A 22,061-nucleotide genomic window follows, 5' to 3' on the forward strand; every position below is an offset into this window, starting at 1 on the left:
TGTCTGAGGAGTCCTGCGGCAGAGAGCAGTAGAATTGATTAGCCAGCAGGCTGCAGTATGGGATTGGGGAGCAGCCAGCATCTCTTCATACCGGCCTGCCAATAGCAGCTGTAGGCAGGGCAGGCACAATTGCTGCTGGACAGGGCTTGTGTGCATGTCAGCTTGCCAGCAAACCGCTCTATCTGAATGAAGCTGCCTGGGTCCGGCGGGACAGTGCCTGGGAGTGTCCTGCTCTGGAGAAGGTGCAGCAAAAGAAGGATCTCAATCTGAGACTGAATCGAGCTGTGTGGTCAGTTCATTTGTATTTCTTTTCTTATTGTCTCTCTCTTCCAGCCGGAGGATGTTGCCAGAGCTTTGACATGTTTTAAGACATTCTAACACTCTGAGCTGCTTGATTTTTTTTATACTCTCTTTGAACTTTCTCTCTCCCTCTTCTGCAGCAGTCCAACTCTGTAGGGTGTAGCGCCAGAGCATGCAGGGTGTGCCAGCAGGCTGTGTGCAGGATGGAGAGAAGGGTGTACAGAGAGTGGGACAGGGGGAAGGGGATTGGGGCTGCGAACTCTGGGATGGGGAGCCGGGGCGCGTTATACAGGAGGGGCATCGGAGTGGAAATGCGGAGTCGGACGACTTGGAGGCTGTCGTCGGAGACCCTGCGCTGCTGCACAAGCTGGAGGGGGGTGGTCGAGGGCAGCCGGTGTTGCTGCACAGGAGCGGAGGAGTGCAGGACAAGGAGGCAGACAGAGTGACGTTGATGATGGAGCTCACCAGGCTGGTGCAGAGCGCAGTGAGCGAGAGCAGCTGGTGGGAGAGACAGGGGATCGACTGCACAATCCTAGCCTCTGCTTTTCTCTCTTTACCTGCAGGTGAATGATCTCTTACTTGTGTTTATATTATAAAATATGTGTTTTGCCATGTATCACCAATATCACCAATATTAACTTCCACTGGCACTTTTACAGTAATTATTAAAGTAGTATATACATTTTTTTCTCTGAGTTCTTGCGATAGATACCCTGAACTGCCAGTTTTGTTTTAAAATTTAAAATCTTTTTTTATATAAATTTTAGTGGCACATTTTACATGACATCCTGCATATTTCCCTTTGCTTTGTAAAGCCTGCTTTGATTAGGTTATACCCTGTAATTGTAGCCATTATGCCACACATCAGTACGTTGTACACTTCCACATTGGGAAATCCTTCTCAAACTTCATTAAATAAAGAACTTCCATGAGATATTTTTAAGGAACTGGAACTGCATTTCATTGATATGTAAAAGCTGTGTTTTACAATGCAGTCCTGCAGCCAGATTTCCGAAGGGTTTTCAGTGAGTCTTGCTTCAGCTGTTACAGGGATTGGCAACCAGACAAGAAATCCAAAGGAAGAAATAAGTTGTAAAATACCACTTAGCTGGGCATATACATAGGCTATTCTCTTTTGTATGTGCATGAAAGGGGTCTGAGCACTTTATTTTAATCCTGTAAGATTTCATATTTTACTTTAAAACTGAGAAATGTTTATTGTTCTATTAATTTCACTCTAAATCTTGTAAATATTCGATCACTTATTGATTATCATGATATGATTTATTCATCTGCAGGGCATGCTGGGTAATGGTAAATGTGAGGAGCAGCATATGTTTACATTATATATTTGATGTTCAGGTCTCAGTGTATCTGGTAGTACAGGTCTGCTGGATTAGTGTGACTTCTCTGTAACCCGTGCCAGTTTACATATCCATTTGAAACCCTTGATTGTGTTTCAACATTGAAACACACAACAATCCAAACGGTAACTTTGGGCATTGAATCGGGCAGGCGGTACAAATCACAAATGTTCTCCCACATCGGCTTTATCACAAAGTGAACCTTCTGTCCATTCGAGGAGATTTTTGAACATTCGGGATTATTCAAAAGAAAACTCACATGGAAAGAGAAAATGAACCAGTAAAGAACAGAAGATATATTCTTGGGCAGTTGATTTTTTTAATTTCATGGAATATAATTTACTCAAGTACTTATTTTTTGAATTCCCTGTCTGCATGTTTATTATTGTCATGTCTGACCCTTCCGTGATGTTTTTGTTTTTTACCTTCTCCCCTCTCTGACTCTTCTGCTTTCTCTAAAGTCCCCTCTTGTGTCCAACTTCCTCCCATCGTGGCTCTCTTTTTGTTCACTTCCATCCAGGCTTCCTGTTGCTGGGCTTTTCGCAGCCCCTGTTGTTTGCATTGGGAGTGATTCTCATGGGGACAGCGCACGCAGTCATCACCGTCAAGGGCACCCACCTGGCCAGCCATGGGGCCCTAAGCGAGTCCAGGGACTGGGCCGAATTTTGGGCCATGTTCTTCATTGAGGTGAACGATGCAAACCTACAGAAAAATCTACAGATGAAAGAGTTGCTCACCTGTTGGCAATTAACTTAATACTGTATTTGATAGACAGGGTGAGGGGTGGGCAGTTTGGTGAATCACTATTGGAGTGATCTCCAAATCTCAAGTGCACTGACCTCAAAATGCACAGAACGTGTGCTGACATCATGAACTATTTATTTAACCTTTATATTTTGTGGCCTTGAAAGATAACGAGATTAGAAAATAGTTTGCGTTGGCTATTTAATCATGTTTCTAGAGGGCATTTCGTACTTCTCTGTGACATAGACCCCGCTGTCTGGTCAAATGCTTTGTTCGCAGGTGGGGCTGAAAGGTCTGGTGAAATCAGTCTGGTGAATAGAGGAAAGTTTAGGTCAGGTTCCAGATGCATGCAGCCTCCTCTGCAGGGCAAGAATGATAGAAAAGCACAGGTTGCATCTATGGAAGGGGAGAGTAGGGACAAACACTGCCTTTACTAGCTGAATGGCAATAAGGAAAGAGGGGAGAATCAAGTGAAGTTCAAAGCAGTCTGCATATATGCTGTAGCCCAGGTGGCGCAGTGTGGACAGTTTCTTCAGATGGTGTCTTTGCTGTGCCCCCCAGGTCTGCGGCTCCTTCACTGCTGAGGCTGGCATACAGGCTCACGTCAAAATCCATCACGCCCACACCAACATCATCGGCCTGGGCGACTCCAGCACGTGGCGCATCCCCTTCCTGCCCAGATTCATCTACCTGTTCCTGGCCCCACTTGCTGTGCCCGTCATCACACCCCTGGTGGCTCTAGGTAGGCATGGGAGACACGAGAAAAATTAAACCAGCAACAGCCACAACAACAAAACCATTCTCTGCAGGACGAATCAGCATTCTCAGATCTTTGTTTTCACTCTGTTGGACATGTAAGAAGATGAGTGCTAAATGCTAAACGTGTAATGGCAGCTTCAGTGAAAACATGGAAAGAGGTTGTTTTTGTTAGTTTGTTTCTTGTTTTTCTGCTCGGCTATGTCAATTCCACTCCAAGGTCAGGGCTGACGCTTGTCCTTAGTCACATTTACCTAGTCATCACAGGTTTAAAAACTTTAAATAAATGGCATAATAAAAGCTAACAGAGATCCACGCTTATTAGCCTCCCTGATGGAGGTAGTTTCTGTTCCATGCATGAATGACGCTCAGTGTTGGGGTGCTGCCGTGCTGCAGGTCTGCTGAAGGACCAGTCTCCGGGAGGCGCTCTGAGGACCGTGTGTATGATAGCCCTGGGGATCTACTCCCAATATTGGCTGCTCCTCCACATCTCAGGCTTCCAGTGCCCATCTAGTGCCCTGCTCTGTATGCTGCTGTGCCGTGCGCTCTTCTCCCTGCCCTACATTCACGTCAACATCTTCCAGGTAGGCGCCTCGCTCTTGGAATTACTAGATGTGAAACTTTGATCTGTAACATTAGTATCAGTAGAGGTTACAATGTTGTAGGCTGACATATTTAAATGTTCTAAATTGGATTTCAGGCTAATGAGATGCACTGTTACAAATTTGTGCTGATATTGTCTGGCCCTCATCGCAAGGTTTGTGCAAAACATCAGCGACACAACCTGCTTGCTTAGAGCCAAACTATAAAGCCTAGGATAATGTCCTGCTGCAGCCAATCAGATGTGAGAACCCAATGCCACAAAGCAGACAGACACGCCATTCAAGGGCAGGCTCCCAGAATAAGGGAAATACCACAGACTTTATTATTAGCCTGCCAAAAATAAAAAAGACATGAATTTGTTGCCTTTGACGTGTACGTTTGTAAGACTGTGAATGTTCCATTATGCCTCGCAAAATTGTGTATATTGTTCATGTCATTTACTTTCTAGAGGTTTATGGTTTCCCATAGCCTCTGAAAAGAAAGTATTTCCTTTCTTCTTCATTTGCATATGAGTCTGACAATCAAAACAATATCACAGTTATTTATGTTATTCATGACATGTTCTTTCTCCAGAACTATTATATTATTTTTTGTATCTGATCATGGAAAGGTCAACCCCACCATTCAGGATATCAGTGAAACTTTTGTTTTGTAATCATGGCATATGCCCCTAAAGTTATAAATCTGTTTTGCAAAATGGTCTGTCTGAAAGGAATTTGATCTCCCTGCACTCTTCCAGTTCCTTTATCTGCGAATGTTGAGGCTGTTTCTTTAGTTTGTTTATCTCGCATGTCTTTTGTACAGTTTTATTCTGATAATCAGGAAAGAGACTTCATGTCTAGCAGGTAATTGCTAGGTAATCTTACAGACTGGTAGAATACAATAATCTCTGTAACCTTGTCTGAAGATGTGTTTTCTGTAACCACAATCCTATTGACATTATAGAAGAGATTCTGTCTGAGCATTATACAGAGCATGTTTTCTTGTCTTTCTTGTCTTTAAGCAGGAATGAGCAGACCTTCGAATCTGTTGTATTACAAGGTTTTGGCACAACCATACCCATAAAGATATAATACATTCATACACATTATTAGCAAGGAATTGTTAGTAGCAAAGACCTGCTTCAGAAAAACTGGAATGTGCAGTAGCTATGAACTTCTGATTTAAGGTATACGGTCTGCAAAACAAACAAATTGATCACAGTGGGAGTAAAGTCTCACTGTGTTCTTCACCAGCACTGTCTCTGGTGATCTTGCAGCCCTGTGATGCCTGCTTTGCTCATATCAAGCTAAACCCTACCCATGTGACTGTACTCTCTTGTCCCGATGCCCCATCTTCTCTTGCAGCACATTGGCCTGTCCATGTTCTCTCCAAACCATAGGCCCAAGAGGATCTACCAAATGACCCACGGGGTTCTCAACCTGCCCCGGAACCCCCTGCTGGACTGGACATTCGGACACTCGCTCATTAGCTGCCATGTGGAGCATCACCTCTTCCCCTTCCTGTCTGACAACATGTGTCTGAAGGTGCGTTAATAGCAATCAAAGCACTCGTCCCTGTCACTCCCCCACCCCGTCCCGCCACCCCAACCCCTTTTCATTGTGTTTTTAAAACGTGCCAGGGAGAGGGTTAGCACATCCTCCACCAGAGCACGCAACCCATGCGCTGGTGTCCGAGCACGCACAGACGTTTGACAGCGCCCGGCCTTCACTGTTCAAATTCTGGAGAATCTGGTTGCCAATTTGGTCGTCATTCTGTTCCCTCTCTCTCTCTCTTTCTCTCTCTCTCTCGCCTCAGGTGAAGCCCATGGTGTCGAAGTTCCTCAGAGAGAAGCGGCTGCCCTACCAGGAGGACACCTATCTCTCCCGCCTGCACCTCTTCTTCAACAGATACCAGGAGCTCATGGTGTTCGCCCCACCCATCACAGACCTGGTGGGGATTCAGTGAAGGTGGGCCCAGAGATCAGCCCACAGCTTCTGACCCACCAGCCTGCGAGAAGAGTCACAAGAATTTAGATAACGCTTTACCTAAGAAGCTGCTACCACTGTTCTAGGTTTAAAGGATTTACTTTCTAGGTACCACTTCATTGACAGTATGAACTTGACTTGGTACTGGTTTGAGGCTACCTGATTTATACTAGCATTTAAAAAGCTCTCTTTTCAGGCAACATCTGAAGACGACTTATTCCAGTGGTCCACACTGCAGAAAACAATTAGCCTAGATTAGCTTTGCTGCATAACAACAGGTACGAAAATCTGAAGCACCACAGAATTTCTCGAGATTATTTATATATAATATATATATATTAACTGAAGCGCAACAATACAATGCAAGACATCATTTTATGAGCTTAACATGCAGTCAATTAAAGAGAGTCTTTGCAGGGACTTACAGTTCAGTCAAATCGCCTTTGAATTAACTGACGAACACCAGCTTACAGGAATTTTATAACCAACCATTTTAGATCTAAAGGACTTAACAATTAACACATTTATCATCTTTGTAATCATTTTAATTTGCGTGACCATGCAGTGTTTTATTCCTTGAGGCTGTACGTGGTTTACAGGACCAGCGGAAGAGAAAATAAGGGTTGTTTTTACATAAGCACATAGCCTGGAATTGCCAACAGTTCTCGTGGGGGTAACCTGAGTGCGTCACATTGGACTCTGCATATGAGCTACGCCAGTCCCTTAATAACCAGCATGCAGCACTAAGACATTTCTTTGTCTTCAGGCAGTAATTCTGATTTATCTCACAATCTCAGCTGTCATGTATTAATTTAGACGAAACAAGGTTCACGTCAACGATGTCCCACGATGCTCATATGTCAATACTGGTATCACTGTGTTACAAACTGTACTAATAAAGTTCTTGGCCTCAAGTGAACATGCAATAACTACTGATGTACAGACTCTAGGGATTAATTTACTGACCTTAAGGAGGAAGTGTTCTCATTAATCCTAACATTCAATAAAATTGAATTGAATACCTATGCCAGAAACGTCAATGAATGCTGTCTTTCACTTCAGGTATGATAGTTAGAACTCTTGGGTCAATTAAAGGTCAATTCAAATGCTCTCTACAATATTTGATTTTAATGGGTGCATGAGTAACATGATTTTGATTAGGTGAACATGATGGACTGAATACAAAAGAGAGGCACAATTAATTGATTGAAATGTTGAATTTGCAAACTTAATTTATAATTATTATACTATTATTATTATTGTAGTTAACTCAGAGGTGTCTCAAGGTATTTATGGTTAGTTACCACTAGATGGCAGCATGTGACCAATTTGAAGTTCCCTGTGAGGCAATGAAAGTCAAATGAAAACCAGTTCCAATAATTACTTTTCAAACACTGTGCTGCTCTTTATTTTGGTGAGACTGATCTCAGATCTTTCTTTATCTGTATGGATAATTTAAATGTGTTCAATGTTTAAGCATATCTCCTATAGTTATCCATCTGGAGTTGAGTGCTTGGTTAAGGAAGTGTATTGAAAGTTTTATGATGATAGGGCATGCAGCATGACTTCTTACTAGAACTGCTTACATAGAAATAAATAAGAAATAATCTGATAATCTGATTTCTTCATGAGAGTTTTACCAGTTAAATGTGTTAAATATCATAAATACTAATTAGCTGTGTTCCTTCAATACCTAAAGTGCCATAGCATTTTATTTTTAATAACTATCTGCCATTTTCTCAATATAGGAATCTGTGATTCTTTTGTGAATTGAGAGAGAGAGAGAGAGAGAGAGAGAGAGAGAGAGAGAGAGAGAGAGAGAGAGAGAGAGAGAGAGAGAGAACAACATAAAAATCACAGGGGCTGTAAGCTAAAAAATAACTCAAACCAACCAAAACTACACTGAATAGCCTGTTAAATGGCCTTTAATATGACTGGAGGCGTTCCACCCAGTTGCTGGATTGACTGATTGACTGTGCAATGAGAGAGAGGTTTCCACTGCCTTCTCATAGCTGCAAATGAGTCCATTAGGCATCCCCTGGAGACAACACTCCAGCCCTCGAAATACAGTCATTAAAGGCAGGTCAGACTCTGCTGCACCACTTGTTTGTCTTGAAGTATTGTATAATGTAATAGATTCAGTGAACATATATGGTGGGTTTGTTTGTTTTTAGTTATTTGCTCATGAGTGATAAGGGATTGTTATGTAATCTGTAACTCCAGGTGGAGTCTGATAGCTCTCTGGTCATGTTTTGCAGTATAGTGAACACTTTTGTGATTTGCAGCTGAACTTTATTGGTTTTAAATGCTTACGAAAATCTAATCTAACAAGAGATAATGCCTCCTAATGTCTCCTAATGTCATTTACCGGATTTCCTGTGTTCCGAATGGCATTGTAAGCAAGAAAAAATAAGCCATGCAAGGTTGCCTTTTTAGAAATTGCAGGTCGCATTTTCTTTCCACAATGGCTCTAAATCATGGCCAGTGCTTGCCTTCACAATTCAAAGAACTATGGATGATGTAGTTTTTGCCCACCAAGACAGACACTAGATCTGAAGACCATGGAGCGACGCTACAGTGGCAAAACATGTTTCAAGATGTCCTGAAGCTCTATGATATCTTCCCGCCCACTGCTGCTCTGTCCCGCCTCCCTGCACAGCTGCACTCAGCGGGGAGAGGAGGTGGAGCTCTGAAACCAGTTTGACGTTGCACATGCCAAAGGTGTGGTCTGCTGCTCTAGTTTTTTCTACCACTCGTTCTCCAGGTGACAGAGTGAACAGAAGTATATAAAGGTGAAACTAGAACACAATGGCAGACAACAGCACAGAAGAGGCTCCAGACCAGCCTTATTGTCCTGTCTGTACTGAGCCTTTCAAGAGTCCTGTCATCATTGCCTGTGGTCACCGCTTCTGCAGCTCCTGCTTGGAGCACAGCTGGGTCAAGAAGAAGGACAATGAGGGTTACAGCTGTCCCCAGTGCAAGCAGACATTCGAGGGCAGACCCCAGCTTGAGCAGAAGCCCCTGGTGAATGGGACAGGGGGAGGAGAGCTTGAGAAAGCAGAGGAGCCTAAAACAGTAGAGGAGACAATGACAGCTGAGGAGCCCGTAAAAGCTGAGGAGCCTAAAACAGTAGAGGAGCCAAAGACAGCTGAGGAGCCTAAACCAGTAGAGGAGCCAAAGACAGCTGAGGAGCCTAAAACAGTAGAGGACTCTCCTAAAACAATTGAGGAGCCCAAGAAAGCTGAGGAGCCCAAGAAAGCGGATGACCAACAGAAGGCAGGTGAATGTAATAAAGCAGAAAAGAAGGTGGAAGAAGAGAGTATAAAGCCACCCACAGAGGAACACAAGACAGTGGACACTCTGGGCCAAGATGATGTGATGTGCGACTCCTGCATCGAGGCGCCCTCCAAGGCTCAGAAGTCCTGCCTCACCTGCATGGTCTCCTACTGCGAGAGCCACCTCCGACCTCACTTAGAGAAAAGCAAGTTCAAGAGCCATCGCCTGGTGGACCCGCTGACGGACATCGAGCGGAGGACCTGCGAGACGCACAAGATGCCCCTGGAACTCTTTTGCCAGGTGGATGAGTGCTGCATCTGCCAGGACTGCACGGCTGAGGAGGAGCACGAGGGCCACAAGACCATGCCCGTGGGTGAGGCGAAGAAGTGGATTGAGGTAGAGTCATGCGAGCGATGCCAAAACACCTGCTGGCACATATAATTTAGTTTCCCTAGGTCATTACAGCTTACTTCTCTTAATTGACCAAGATTTAGTTATGTGATGTATTCAAAAATGAGCCAACCATGCATTCAAGTTGGCACACCACAATTGCCACCTTTTTAAAAACATTTTTTTAATTTTTATTTTATTCTGAGGTCATGTTTTAATTATGTAGTGTTTCCTGATGAATCTAGCAAATACTTTCCTCTGTAAAAATGTTTCTCCTGGTTTCTGAAAGAATAGGTATCAATATTCAGGTGAAATGCAGGTGTATTTAGTTCAGCCTAGTTAAGAAGTCATATTTGGGTTAAAAGCAACAACAACAAAAAGGTATATTTTCTTCACTTCCTACTGGGATTTTTCTCCTTTGAATTTCATTCATTAGGTTGAAACCAACCCAGTAGGCTCAAACTGTCTTTCATTAAGTGAATCACAAAATACAGTGTGTAAGATTGAAAAGGAGAGCACATTCATTCATTGTCATCACCTGGCCGACACCCTACTGTTGAATAACATGATACTGTCTCTTTAGTTTCAGATATCTGATACCTTGATATAACCTTTTACTTGAACTATATGTATGTACATAACAAATCAAGAAAAAACATTTGTGTATACCTTTTTCCTGTAGCAAAAAAAAGAACTGATTGTGTAGCTTCCCAAAGAATTGTTACAGAATTAAAACAACAAAAAAGTTCCTATTTACACAACTGGAGATTCTCATCATTCAGGTTTAACTGATGTTTTTATTCCGCTTTAAATTATGTTGATACATGCTGCTGCAGCTTGCCATGAAGGAGTTCCTTTTAAAGAAGGGACACCTTTAATTTTTATTTAAACTTCTCCCTATGGCATTCGCTGATGAAGTCAGGTGATTAACTGAACAACAGCTGGTACAGCCATGTGGATTAAAAGGCACACTGTCTGGCATCTCTTAGCAACCACATGCACAAGAAAAAGGACACAGTTTCTGTTTTGTAATCTAATTTCCTATTGAAAGTGTTTTAGTGGACAATCGTTCTAGTCACTAATGTATCCCAATGCCTGAGAATTTGGAATGTATTCCATTTCTTTCTAGACTTCTAATTCCTTGTTGTTGTTTTTTTTTGGGTCACTCTGGAAATTTGATCTTCATTTTAATTTTGTGTTACTTTATCGGAAAACTGAAAGCTGCTTTTACTGTAGTATTTGCATAGTCATATAGGGAAGTAAATAATCAGGAGATCATGCAACTGCAGATGTTTATACGGGGTTATACAATTATACAGAGTTTTCTCATATACATTTCATAATTAACACATTTCTAGCAGAAAAAAATCTACAAGTCTTTTACATTTGTAAGGAAAATGTACTTGCATTGGGGACGATGGAGTTACATTGAAATATTTTAGGTATTTAGTGATGGGGAGGTATATAAAGTGAGGTATAAATACAGCTGTTAATTTAGGTGTGGAATGTTTTAATACGAACATATACATCCCATTCTGGTACCAAAAGAAATGACCAGAATGTGAATGACCATTGTTCTCTTGAATTGAAGTTTGGATCACCTTAGTGTGGGACACACTGTGATGTCTGTGGCCTCAGGGCTGGACATTTCTAGTTTGGAAATGTCATTTACAAAGTTTACAAGATTATCTGAAATGCTCAATAGGATGTATTCTAGGTAATCTTATGTAAATCTGCCTCATAATGGACATGGAAGTCGGTTGTGAGACTGGGGTTGCCCTCCTTTCCGAACTTCACTTTAAAAGTTAATGTAAAACAATGCCTGTATATTTTGTTTCAAAAAGCAAATATTTAAGAATAAAGGAGTATGGTTCCATATCAACATTCTCTCTATTTCCCATGCAGATGGGTGATGAGGGAGATGCTTTACTGTATTGCAGATATCGAGGTCTTGTTTTAAAGAGCTCTGGCAAGTCAGCTGGTTCCATAGAAGCATGTTCAGAAATCGGTTTTGATTGGTGTTGCATCCCGGAACCGTGTCTGGGCCTGTTTGAGGAATGCAGTTAATTATTGTTGAAACTTGCACTGATTTGCACTCATCTGCGATTTGTCTTCCTCTTAAAGTTTATGCTCCAGGTTCTTTTGTTTCTTCAGAAAGAACTGCAGAAGAAGCAGGCAGAAATGACCAAAACCATGACCGCAGCGGAGAACGCCATCAACAAGCTAGAGAGCAACACTGTTTCCATTGAGGTAACCTTGTCTCACAATCCCTGCTACTGTACTGCTGACGAGCTTCTCTACAATACATGTAACTTCAGTAGCCTTTACCATCCCTGTACATGTGTTTATAGAAGTTTTTACATGTTGTATACACTATACAAGAAAACCCATCTAGAAGGAACGTCTTCAAAGCCTGCCCTTATTTGCCTCTTAAATTAACTGGATCATGGATCAGAGAATTATGGTAACAGTAAGCTTTGTGATACACATGAAAGCAATTATCTTCCTATATATAACCTTGTTTAACTAAAGTATATGGCAAAGAACTTGAAAAATGTTCAACTTTTCTTTGTGGTTGTCCACTATTGGTTACTTTATCTGGGTTGTGGAAAACGCTTTAATCTCATGCTAAGGACTGTGCAGAAGACTTAAAAATATCATTTACATAGCGTTACATTCCCACAATTGCTTATAACAACCTAAATCCGGAGATTTGCTTGGCAGATATGCGAACAGCAAGCCGAGGTGCTGCATTCCTGAAGTGTCATGTGACACTGCCTGAGAGAAAATCACACAAGGTCATTTCAGCTACTTACTTAATTGGTCGGACGAAACATAAATTTAGAGCAATTAATCTGCCACTTGAAAGCTCACAGCCAAACATTTTATTGTGTGCAATTAGTCTCTTGAATACAAACTAGATCTTGGGCTTTCTGCATGCTTATTGTTCAAGCATACTGTATTCCATTTATTCACCACATTTGTTATAGTTTATGTATTTTTTGCTTCACTTATTATATTAAGCTTTATTGTATCCTATTTATCTAACCCCTCTCACTGTAGTGCTTTTTTGTGTGATGCTTTTTGTGAAAGATATCATTTTAGTTAAGAAACACAATGAGACATAAATAAACCTGTACTGGTGGACCATAACTAACACTCCTAGTATTTTGTGTTAACCAAGGCCAAGAAGCAAATATCTCTGATTGACATGGTATGATTGAATAGCATTGCATCATCTGGCCCATTCCTGGTTCAGCACCCTGCTAGGGATATAATAAGAAAAGAAAGTGAAAACAAATATTTGAATGTGCTGGTACAAATGTTCTTGTGCAATAAGGTTTTTTGTGCGGGTGCCTGTGAACGCTGCCCCGCTAGCAACCAAGAATTCAGTTCCACAGGTGAACCACCATTGATAATATCTCCTTGTGGCTGTTCTTATCTCCTCCAGAATTCTGTGAAGGAGGTCAAAGTCACCATTGAACAACAGTTCTTGCTCCTGCTGGAGGAGGTGGAGAAGGCCAAGAAAGAGGTGAAGGAGTTTTTGGAAAATGAAGAAAGCTCTGCCATCAAGCAGGCGGAGGGAATCAAGGCCCACATAGAGCAGCAGTGTGGCGAGCTGAAGAAAACACAGACGCAGGTGGAGAAGCTGTCGAAGATCAAGAATGATATTGACTTCCTGCAGGTATTGCACCGCAGTGACTTCTCCTGTACACCCAGTCTGCTCAACATGTTTTTAGCCACACATAGTTCATTGGAAACGTTTACACATTGTTTGTTGAAGACCAGTTTGACCAAGATGGAAAGCTAAATGCAATGATGTGCTTTGACATCTTATGCTTTCTGGAAATGGATGGCAAACCTGTTTTTTGGTCTTTTTTAGTACATGATGTACATATACACCATTTCCTGTATTTGTTTATCCAAAAATAGCAATAGGTAGTTTTGAAACATCCTACAGGACAAACATCACTGCTTTTTAATCATTGCCAAGGAGATCTGTTTGCTTTTTAATACAATCTCTACTGTACAGGAAACAAGCAAGCACTTGTTTCTGTTCATCATACTTACATTTTGGATGACAATCGTAGTGATATTTTTACAATCGTATCATAGCACTTGACAGTTGAAAGGAACTACAATGACGCAGAGTAAATTAAAAAACGAAGAGCATTAAAGCTTTTTTTTAATATATGGTTTTAATTTAACCCTTGATTTTACTGCAGAAATGCATAAGCATGGTCAAAAAAGTGCACCAAGTCTATCATAGGACAGGACACACGTTTAAAATAAAAATAAAGTTAAACATCATTGAAGAAAAAAGGTAGTGTTAATGCGAGGCTAGTGACAGCTGGGACTTGGAAGAATACTTCTTCATTTTTGTTACTTTAATTTTCAATGCTTTTATCCAAAGCAATTTGCATGGGTACCCATTTATACAGGATTCACTAACCACTGCCCTGCACTGACCCCTTAGAGACACGGGGGTGAGCCATTAAATCCCACATTATGTTAAGTACAAGGCACAGAGATTAAATTTCTTAATGGTGTTGTTCTAGGAGTACAGTGACTGGAAACGGGGAACCCCTGATGTCACTCTGCCTGGGGTTTACATCCGCCTGATGGACCGTCTCCCCAACTTTAGCCGAGTGGTGATCGAGGCCACGCACGAGATCTGTAACAGTCTGCTCAACACCTACAGAGACAACCTCAAGGGCATCTGCAAAAATGGTGAAGCTCAAGACAAGGCGTGCATTGAGCAACAGCTAACAGAAAACTGCTGTCTAAGTGTGTCATAATGAGGTGTAGAGCATACCTGGTAATTAAGTTCACAAACAGACAAAAAGCTTGCTGAGTAACTCTGCATTAGTCAGCGTTGCAACACATTCCTATCACTCTTCTGTAAAAGTAATTTGCTTTACTGGGAGTAATTGATAAAGAGGTAAAATACAAATATATGAATTACCTGGGAAAGACCTAGAATGAAGATGTTTACTAAGCAAAACAAGACTTCACCTGACACTTCATTTTGTAAGTTCCTCTAGTACAGCTGACTATGAAAACAATGGTGGAAATGCAACTGCAACTTTCAGTGTGTGAATCTGATAATAACCATTCATCTCTTTTTTCTCTCTCTCAGATAATTGTAGTATAAAAACCACAGTACAGCCGTTATTCACAGCTAAACATCACAGCTCAGTGGCAGAGCCAAAGACCCGCCTGGAATTCCTTAATTGTGAGTTTGTTCAGTAATGACATGCAGACCATCTGTTCATCGGACATATAATTTATTTTCTGAACTGTTGAAAAAAAAATATAAAAAATAAACCCACTCATCAACCTTCCCCTCCTCCATTTTCCAGATTCTGCCACCGTGACCTTTGACCCAGAAACGGCGCACAAGTACCTGCGTCTCACGAAGGAGAACAGGAAGGTGACGAACACCACGCCGTGGCAGCATCCCTACCCTGATGTCCCCGACCGCTTCACACACTGGCGGCAGGTGCTCGCCACCAACAGCTTCTACCTGGGCAGACACTACTTTGAGGCAGACATCAGGGGGGAGGGCACCCACGTGGGGCTCACCTACAAGAGCATCGACCGCCAGGGCCAGGAGAGCAACAGCTGCATCACAGGCAACGACTTCTCCTGGTGCCTGGGCTGGAACGGCAAGGAGTTCTCCGCCTGGCACAGCGACGTGGCGACGCCCCTCAAAGCAGACCCGTTCACCCGCATCGGGGTGTATGTTGACTACGCCCGGGGGATCCTGAGTTTCTACGGAGTCAATGACACCATGACTCTCATTCACAAGTACCAGGCGCTCGAGTTCCGTGAGCCACTCTACCCGGCTTTCTGGCTCTCCAAGAAGGAGAACGTGGTTCTGCTGGTCAGCCCTGGGGAGGTTCCTCGTTCGAAGAGCCCATCACCACCCTCAGACTCTGAGCTTCCTTAACACCAAAGTAACCAACAGTCCAGAAACGCACTGCTTGCTGCCACTCTCATATTTCCAGCGTCAAAAAAAAAAAAAAGAAATCTGGGCAAAAGCCAAGATTATCGGCAGAGATAGAGGATATTTGTTGTCAACATACCTGCAAGCAGCTATGCCTGATGCACTTTGTATAGAGAATGGGATACAGTGATACTAAGGTGTGTGGAACTGTCTCTGATCTATTTCTATAACATCTCCAAGGTGTCTAATCATCTTGTTTGTGATTAAAAGTGGTTTGGAAATGCTGTCATTGCTGCTTTTCCATAATTCAATAAAATGGGATAGTGTGTGAGGGAATGTATATAAATTACTCCTCTGAAATACTGTAGAAATCAAAGTAAAAAAACACAGAAAGTGTTAATGTGAAGCCAATTTCATTTTTGTAATGATTGTTGCATTTGTTCACCAATTGTATAATTAAATAAGTTATGAAAGTTACAATATTACAATTTGTCATCATTGTGCCTCATCCTCAGACTTTTTAAAATATTATTGATAAATACAGAAAACATATTTCACAGCTGAAAGCATTACGTCTAACAACTTAGGGTTGGTAAAGGTTCAGGTTTAAAGTTACCATTAACATAGTCCTTCTACCTTCCTTGTTTAGTTTAATATGTTTTTGCATTGCAAAAAGCACATTATCTTGCTCTGGCCTGCTTTCCAGCTCAGCCAGACTCTTACACTATGATTTTTGTTGAGGCATTAGTCTCTCTATGGGTGTGGGCTAGGTAGCCTATTTGTTAAGGACCCCATCAGCCAAATGATCTGCTTAGATGAGGGTTGGTAAAAAATTAGGTTTAGTTTTAGATTTAGTAAAGGCTGAGATTTTGATCTTAAGGTGGTAAATTCAACTCGTTCGTACCATAGCCAGAACCCCAACCCTTGCCCACATCAAAATGTGATGGTATGCTGAATCCTCACCTAATACCATTTCAGTCAAGCCAATAGAAACACAACTTCAGTGTAACTGTAACACCAGTCTGACCTTTGCTTGTATATCTGAATAAACCTTACTATAACCAGAGTCTAGACTTAAATCTAGGCCAAAGCTTAAAGTGAGCACAGCCAATCACAAACCTTATGGCTAGGGGTCGATATTGAGTGTAAATCTATTATTGACATCTGCCACAGTTTCTCGAATAAATATCAAATAAATGTACGGAATACATTTATAAAGCAGAGAATTGTATGAATGAGGATGAAAACGCATGCATTAGTGCATTCATTCAGAGTTCTCTTCCAAACGCTTAAGGAAGATCTCAAATAATGACTTGTGATGACATAACATCTATATGTATGAATTAAAAGTACATCTAAATCACATTATATACATTAAGCCCATTAAAAACATTAAAATTAAAAAACGTCGTTATTCCTCGTACTCTTCGTATGTTTCCGGTAACCTGTAGGCGGCTGCGGACACAACTAGAGCAGTCCCAACGCAGTCTGCGCACCGTGACGTTATCCTACATGTACACTGACATTTTGTTTTTTTATGGCTCTATCTCACGTAAACCGAGTCTATATGATCTACTTCGGACAATCTGTGGTACTACTGCGATGATATGACATAAACACCGATATAATTCAATCTAAACTGGTTTCGCTGTAGCCTACTGCGTGTTCCCGGTCGGGGTCCTTCAGGCGCGTCCAGGACACCTTTGTTTGGGTACACGTTTACCGGAAGTGTGTGACTTCAAAATGATGAGACAAGTAAGTCAACAGCTGCTGTATTTATTAGTATTTTGTATTTTTTTTTTTAAAACATATGATCTATTCATTTAGTTTTTCTTGTTGTTGTGGTGAAGTACTATGAAATATGCAGATTTACAATTGTTTTCAGTTAGCTGAAAATAAAACACAGCCGGGATATTTCCTTCGTTTAAAAATAACACACAGAGAAATAAGTAATTTAATTCTATGTTCGTTGCATCCTGTCTGATTTAGTTTGGAGCAGTTCTAGTCAATTGCACATAATTTACTATCAGGGTTTTGTGTTTTGTCCGACTTCCTCACATTTACAAGGTGGTGAACCACATTATCTAGAAGTTACAGAGTTTATTCTGCAAAAGCTTGAGGACTGCAGTATAAACATCAGTCCGCTCACACAGGTTAATAACGGACTTATTTGTAGCTCCTGTCGGTATGTTTTGTAAGCATTTGTGTATTTTATATACAAAGTAACAGGAGTGGTTAGACCCCGAGATCTGTAGTTCATACTGTCAAACATGTTTTTTAAAGTGTATTTTTCTTGTAGCGTATTTTATGAAAACATTACGTCCTCGAGTTTACCAGTGTACCAGCTTTAACTTTGCAAAACATATACGAGTGATGATTAGGAGTTTGTTCTGAACCTCTTCGTGTTGTAGGATTCTAACGAAGACGTGTCCTTGTTCGATGCAGAGGATGAATCTCCCAGAAAGTCAAGGAAATCAAAGATCAGGTGCAGTTTTAAAACCTGACATTAAAGTTTTACCACCTCTGTAATGTCAAGTTTGTTTTTTTCACACACAAAAAGTTTTTTTTGCAGAATGGGCCATTTCTTAATGCAGGGGTTCCCAGTCCTGATCCTGGAGGACCCCCTACCCTGCTATTTTTTGTTCCAATCTAAATTACTTAATTGAACCCTTAATTGGACAAATAATTTCCTAAATCAGAGCCTTTTAATTATTTTAAACAGTAGGTGGTTTAAGTATAGAATTGTATATATAACTTATTTATGATCCAACTCTTTTATTACACAATTTTAAAAGTCAAATCTACTTAAATTAAGGTTACATTAAGTAATTGAGAATTCCGTTGGAATAAAAACCAGTAGGGTAGTGGGTTTCTTATATTTTGTGACTTTGATTACAGAGGCGAATAAATGCTGTATCTCCAGAACAGTTCATTTGACGGACTGCTTTCATCTGTCCATCGTAAGACATTGTGGAATGGTCCTGAGATCCTGCACACATGTTGACACAGACATGCAGTCAATCACGCACCGATACTCCTGTGTTTCAGGCATCCACTGGCCTCCTTCTTCCACTTGTTCTTCCGGATCAGTGCGATCCTGGTGTACCTGCTGTGTGGGATCCTGAGCAGCAGCTTCATCGCCTGCATGGTCACCATCATCCTCTTGCTTTCCTGTGACTTCTGGACGGTCAAGGTGGGTTTCTTTGAAAGGAGCTGACACGTGTGATAAGAGTTTAAACTTCATGCATTTAGAAAATAATATAAACTTTTTGTATTTAGAGGAAGCACTTTCCTACTTGTTCTAAAGCAGGTGTTATTTTGTGAGTGTGAATATTTAGACACAGAAAGCAGCACATTTAACAGCGATTCTTTTCTCAGTCTCTTTTATAGAAGAGGCGCCGATTCATTCTGAGGTTCTCCCAGTAGAGGAAACGTTTTCTGTGCTGTTGCCTACAGGTATGCTTATATGTGTCCTTTTGGTTTTTACTCACATTTTTAACATCTGCCCCCTCAGAACATCACAGGGAGACTGATGGTAGGACTGCGCTGGTGGAACCAGGTGGATGATGACGGGAAGAGCCACTGGGTGTTTGAGTCTCGGAAGGTGTGTAGCACAGCTCCTGGACATGAGATTAAAATATAGTGTTGTGCTGCAGAAGTGAGGAGTTTTAAATGTACCAAAAACATGAGAATACACTCATACATACAATGGCAATACATTTATTTAAAACCAAAAACAAACAACAAATACAAACTTTTGTAGTATTTATTTTTCAGTTCTTAATGCAACAACTCTTGAAGCACTAAACTCTGTTGTCCAGACTCTTTCTGCAGTGACACTGTTTATCGATAATTCTACAGCTGGTGTCGATGACTATTTGAATAGTTGGCTATGTATGTAGCTAGCTTATTAATATGAATTTGTTTGTTGTGGTCTTTTTTCCTTTTCTGTCATTGCTTGTGTTGCAGAAGGGAGTTTGGCTTTTAGGTGGTAAACATACCATTTGTAGATTATTGGTAGTTTAATTGCTCTGCACATATTATACACTTAAGTGGTAATTTGCTTTGTCAAAGTATTTCCATGCAGTACTTTTCTGTTTGCAAGTTCTAGTTTAGCCAAACAAACCCCACCTCCCGTCAATCTTCATTACAGCTACACAACAGTACAGGCTTTAAAATAAAATGTATATTTATTTTTTTAAACTTTTGAATGTTGGATTCACTCGTCGATAGTCACCATCGTTAACTAATAGTTGAATGTTTATCTCTTTGGTCTTATCCTTAAAATAAAATGCATCCTGGTAACAGATGCATCATAAACACCAATGTGTTGACCCAGTTTTGACAACAGAATACCTTAAATGAATAACGGAGTCTGTTCTCTCACCTTGTACACTAGGATGAGACCTTGGTCAAGTTTAGAAAGAAGGGGTTTTATTGATATTGCTTTGGAACTCAGAATGTCCTCTTTATAGTTGACCTTGTTAAAAAATAAGTTGCGTAAATGAAAAAAACAGAATATGATCTGATTGAATGGTTTTCCAGGCCTCTGCTCAAGGGAAGAAAGTGGCCTCTGATTCGGAGTCTCGTATCTTCTGGCTGGGCCTGGTTATCTGTCCCATCATCTGGGTCATCTTTGCTTTCAGCAGTCTCATCTCCTTCGAAATTAAGTGGCTGGTGAGTTTTGACATCTATCATTATTATGATGTTATTTAAACACAATCTATTCAGATGATAACAAGCTGTCCTGTCCTTTGCTTTTCAGGCCGTGGTGACCATGGGTGTAGTGTTGCAGGGGGCCAACCTCTATGGTTATGTCAGATGCAAAGTAGGAAGCAGAAGGACTTTGAAGAACATGGCCACCAGTTACTTTGGCCGACAGTTCTTTCGGCAGGTGTGTGTTCGTTTTCATGTTTTCAGATTAATCCTGTTGTACCTAAAGAGGCGCAAATGTGTGTCATCTTTCATCCGTCTCTTGAGTAGTTCCAGTACCGTCAGACAGCATCGCAATTGGTCTTTTTGGTTTCGTAACATAATAAATTAGGCCTGTATTACTGACTCTCCTGTTGTAGCTGTTTTTCTGTCAGATGTACTGTTTTTTCAACAGGTTATGAGTATATTAAAAAATGTGTTTTGTGTTTTAAACAGGCGATGGCTAAAGAAGAAGGATCATAGAGGCACTTGGGAGGTGGTGAAGAGGTTCCAGCTGTAATATAGTTATAGCTAAAGATATTTTCATAAAAGTGGACTGTGGAAAGATACTCTGTTTCAGCCCTGTAGCGAGTCTTCAGGTGATCTTCTCTAAAGGTATTAATTATATCGGTGAAGCCAGATGTGTGACACTAACAAAGCAATGACAGACCTACAACATGCATTTAAGAGATGCTATACCCCACCCCTGCTGTTATATTGATGATAAACAATTATTTGTTTGTGTGGAAACCTGTAGTTACTCTACCCCAGCCTCTACGCAATGTATTACAAACTGTCCTTTAAAATGTATTTGAACAAGTCTAGATTTCAGCAGTGAGAGGGAATCATGTAAATAATTTTGAAATTTGACAACTGTATTAGGATAATTTGGGCATTAGCTTTTTGGTATTCCATAGCTTGATAGCTTTTCTATTATGGCATCAATCTGAAGCCAAAGGGTTTATATTATTAACAGTAACAGCTTGATGATTGGAAGAGTTAACTGCAGGATTAAGCATTTGCTTGGGTTTATCCATGAATGGGTGAGTGTTTGATTTATAAGGATGGTCCTTTTGGGTTTTGTTGGTTTAATTTCTCTTTTAGTTGGGATATTTTCCTTTAGAAGGTTTTGACATTTACTTAAGCAATAGATTTTTATTCCTTCTTGCACATTGTCCAGATGTATTTGTACATTACCTTAAAGACATAGAGGGGAAAATAAACAAACCCTTTGTAAATATTTATTAAACCAATGTTTTGAGTGTGCTTTCTTATCACTTTTCAAGATGGATCACTTTCTTGGAGAGAGTGAATCTGCAACTTTAAAACTGAAATGTTCAAGAAGTGTAAATATTTAGCTGTACTCTAGTGTAGAAAGGAGGCAATATCATTGAACAATACTGATACAGACCAAGTAATTAGTGTTTTTGCCATGACTAATGAGAGGAGAAGTACCTGGTTTGCAAACAGTAAGTCTTCTGATACAATTGTAGAAAAGGTGAAATTCCTTTTTCACTTCATATCAAAGGAAGGAAACCCAGTCGCACCCATCCTCACACATACAATCAGCGTGCAAATTTGGCATGTAAAATTGCCATGGTGACAATTGTAACTACAGCAGGCAGCAACTCCTGCCTGGGCATCTCTGCCAGTGACAGGACAAAGCCTCTTACCTATAGCTATAGTAATGTAAAGCTTTTAGGAGAATCCCTCTGAATTAGAGATTGTTTGTACAGAGAGAAGGATGCAACAAAATGGTGTTCACTTACATAAAGCTGTACCACTAAATCTGTGTAAGTGTTACCTTCTTATTTTAGACCATACTCTGTGGAACTAATTTATCCTCTTGGTGGGTAATGGTGGATTACCTTAAAGAGCATTACCGTTTCTCTACACTACAGGGTGCCCTTTCCTATAGCCAAATAGCTCAACAACCAGAGATGTTGCCTTTCTCCATCATAATTCTAACTAGAAATGTGTAGGACCTTGTAATTTAAAGCAGCTTCTGTACAGTATTTT

At 40.8% G+C, this 22,061-nt stretch overlaps 3 protein-coding genes across 3 annotated transcripts; all 3 read left to right on the top strand.

The window, feature by feature from the left end:
- The first annotated feature begins 664 nt into the window (after positions 1–664).
- fads6 (fatty acid desaturase 6) lies at positions 665–6,067 on the top strand. The gene is made up of 6 exons (XM_066704443.1): positions 665–863; positions 2,185–2,351; positions 2,970–3,150; positions 3,561–3,748; positions 5,114–5,293; positions 5,565–6,067. Exons 1-6 carry the CDS (start codon positions 752–754, stop codon positions 5,712–5,714), a joined length of 978 nt encoding a protein of 325 aa, XP_066560540.1. The 5' UTR covers positions 665–751; the 3' UTR covers positions 5,715–6,067.
- Positions 6,068–8,437: 2,370 nt separating this feature from the next.
- On the top strand, positions 8,438–15,832 carry trim16 (tripartite motif containing 16). Its single transcript, XM_066704445.1, has 6 exons — positions 8,438–9,406; positions 11,555–11,650; positions 12,852–13,085; positions 13,960–14,131; positions 14,541–14,636; positions 14,764–15,832. The coding sequence occupies exons 1-6, from the start codon at positions 8,543–8,545 to the stop codon at positions 15,351–15,353; spliced, it is 2,052 nt and encodes a 683-aa protein (XP_066560542.1). The 5' UTR covers positions 8,438–8,542; the 3' UTR covers positions 15,354–15,832.
- Positions 15,833–16,830: 998 nt separating this feature from the next.
- Positions 16,831–21,291, top strand: tvp23b (trans-golgi network vesicle protein 23 homolog B (S. cerevisiae)). Its single transcript, XM_066704444.1, has 7 exons — positions 16,831–17,105; positions 17,762–17,835; positions 18,399–18,543; positions 18,865–18,954; positions 19,896–20,027; positions 20,116–20,244; positions 20,499–21,291. Exons 1-7 carry the CDS (start codon positions 17,094–17,096, stop codon positions 20,523–20,525), a joined length of 609 nt encoding a protein of 202 aa, XP_066560541.1. The 5' UTR covers positions 16,831–17,093; the 3' UTR covers positions 20,526–21,291.
- Positions 21,292–22,061: the final 770 nt, after the last annotated feature.

Source organism: Amia ocellicauda, chromosome 5 (genome assembly GCF_036373705.1).
Source record: "Amia ocellicauda isolate fAmiCal2 chromosome 5, fAmiCal2.hap1, whole genome shotgun sequence".
In the NCBI taxonomy this organism is placed as follows: Eukaryota; Metazoa; Chordata; class Actinopteri; order Amiiformes; family Amiidae; genus Amia; species Amia ocellicauda.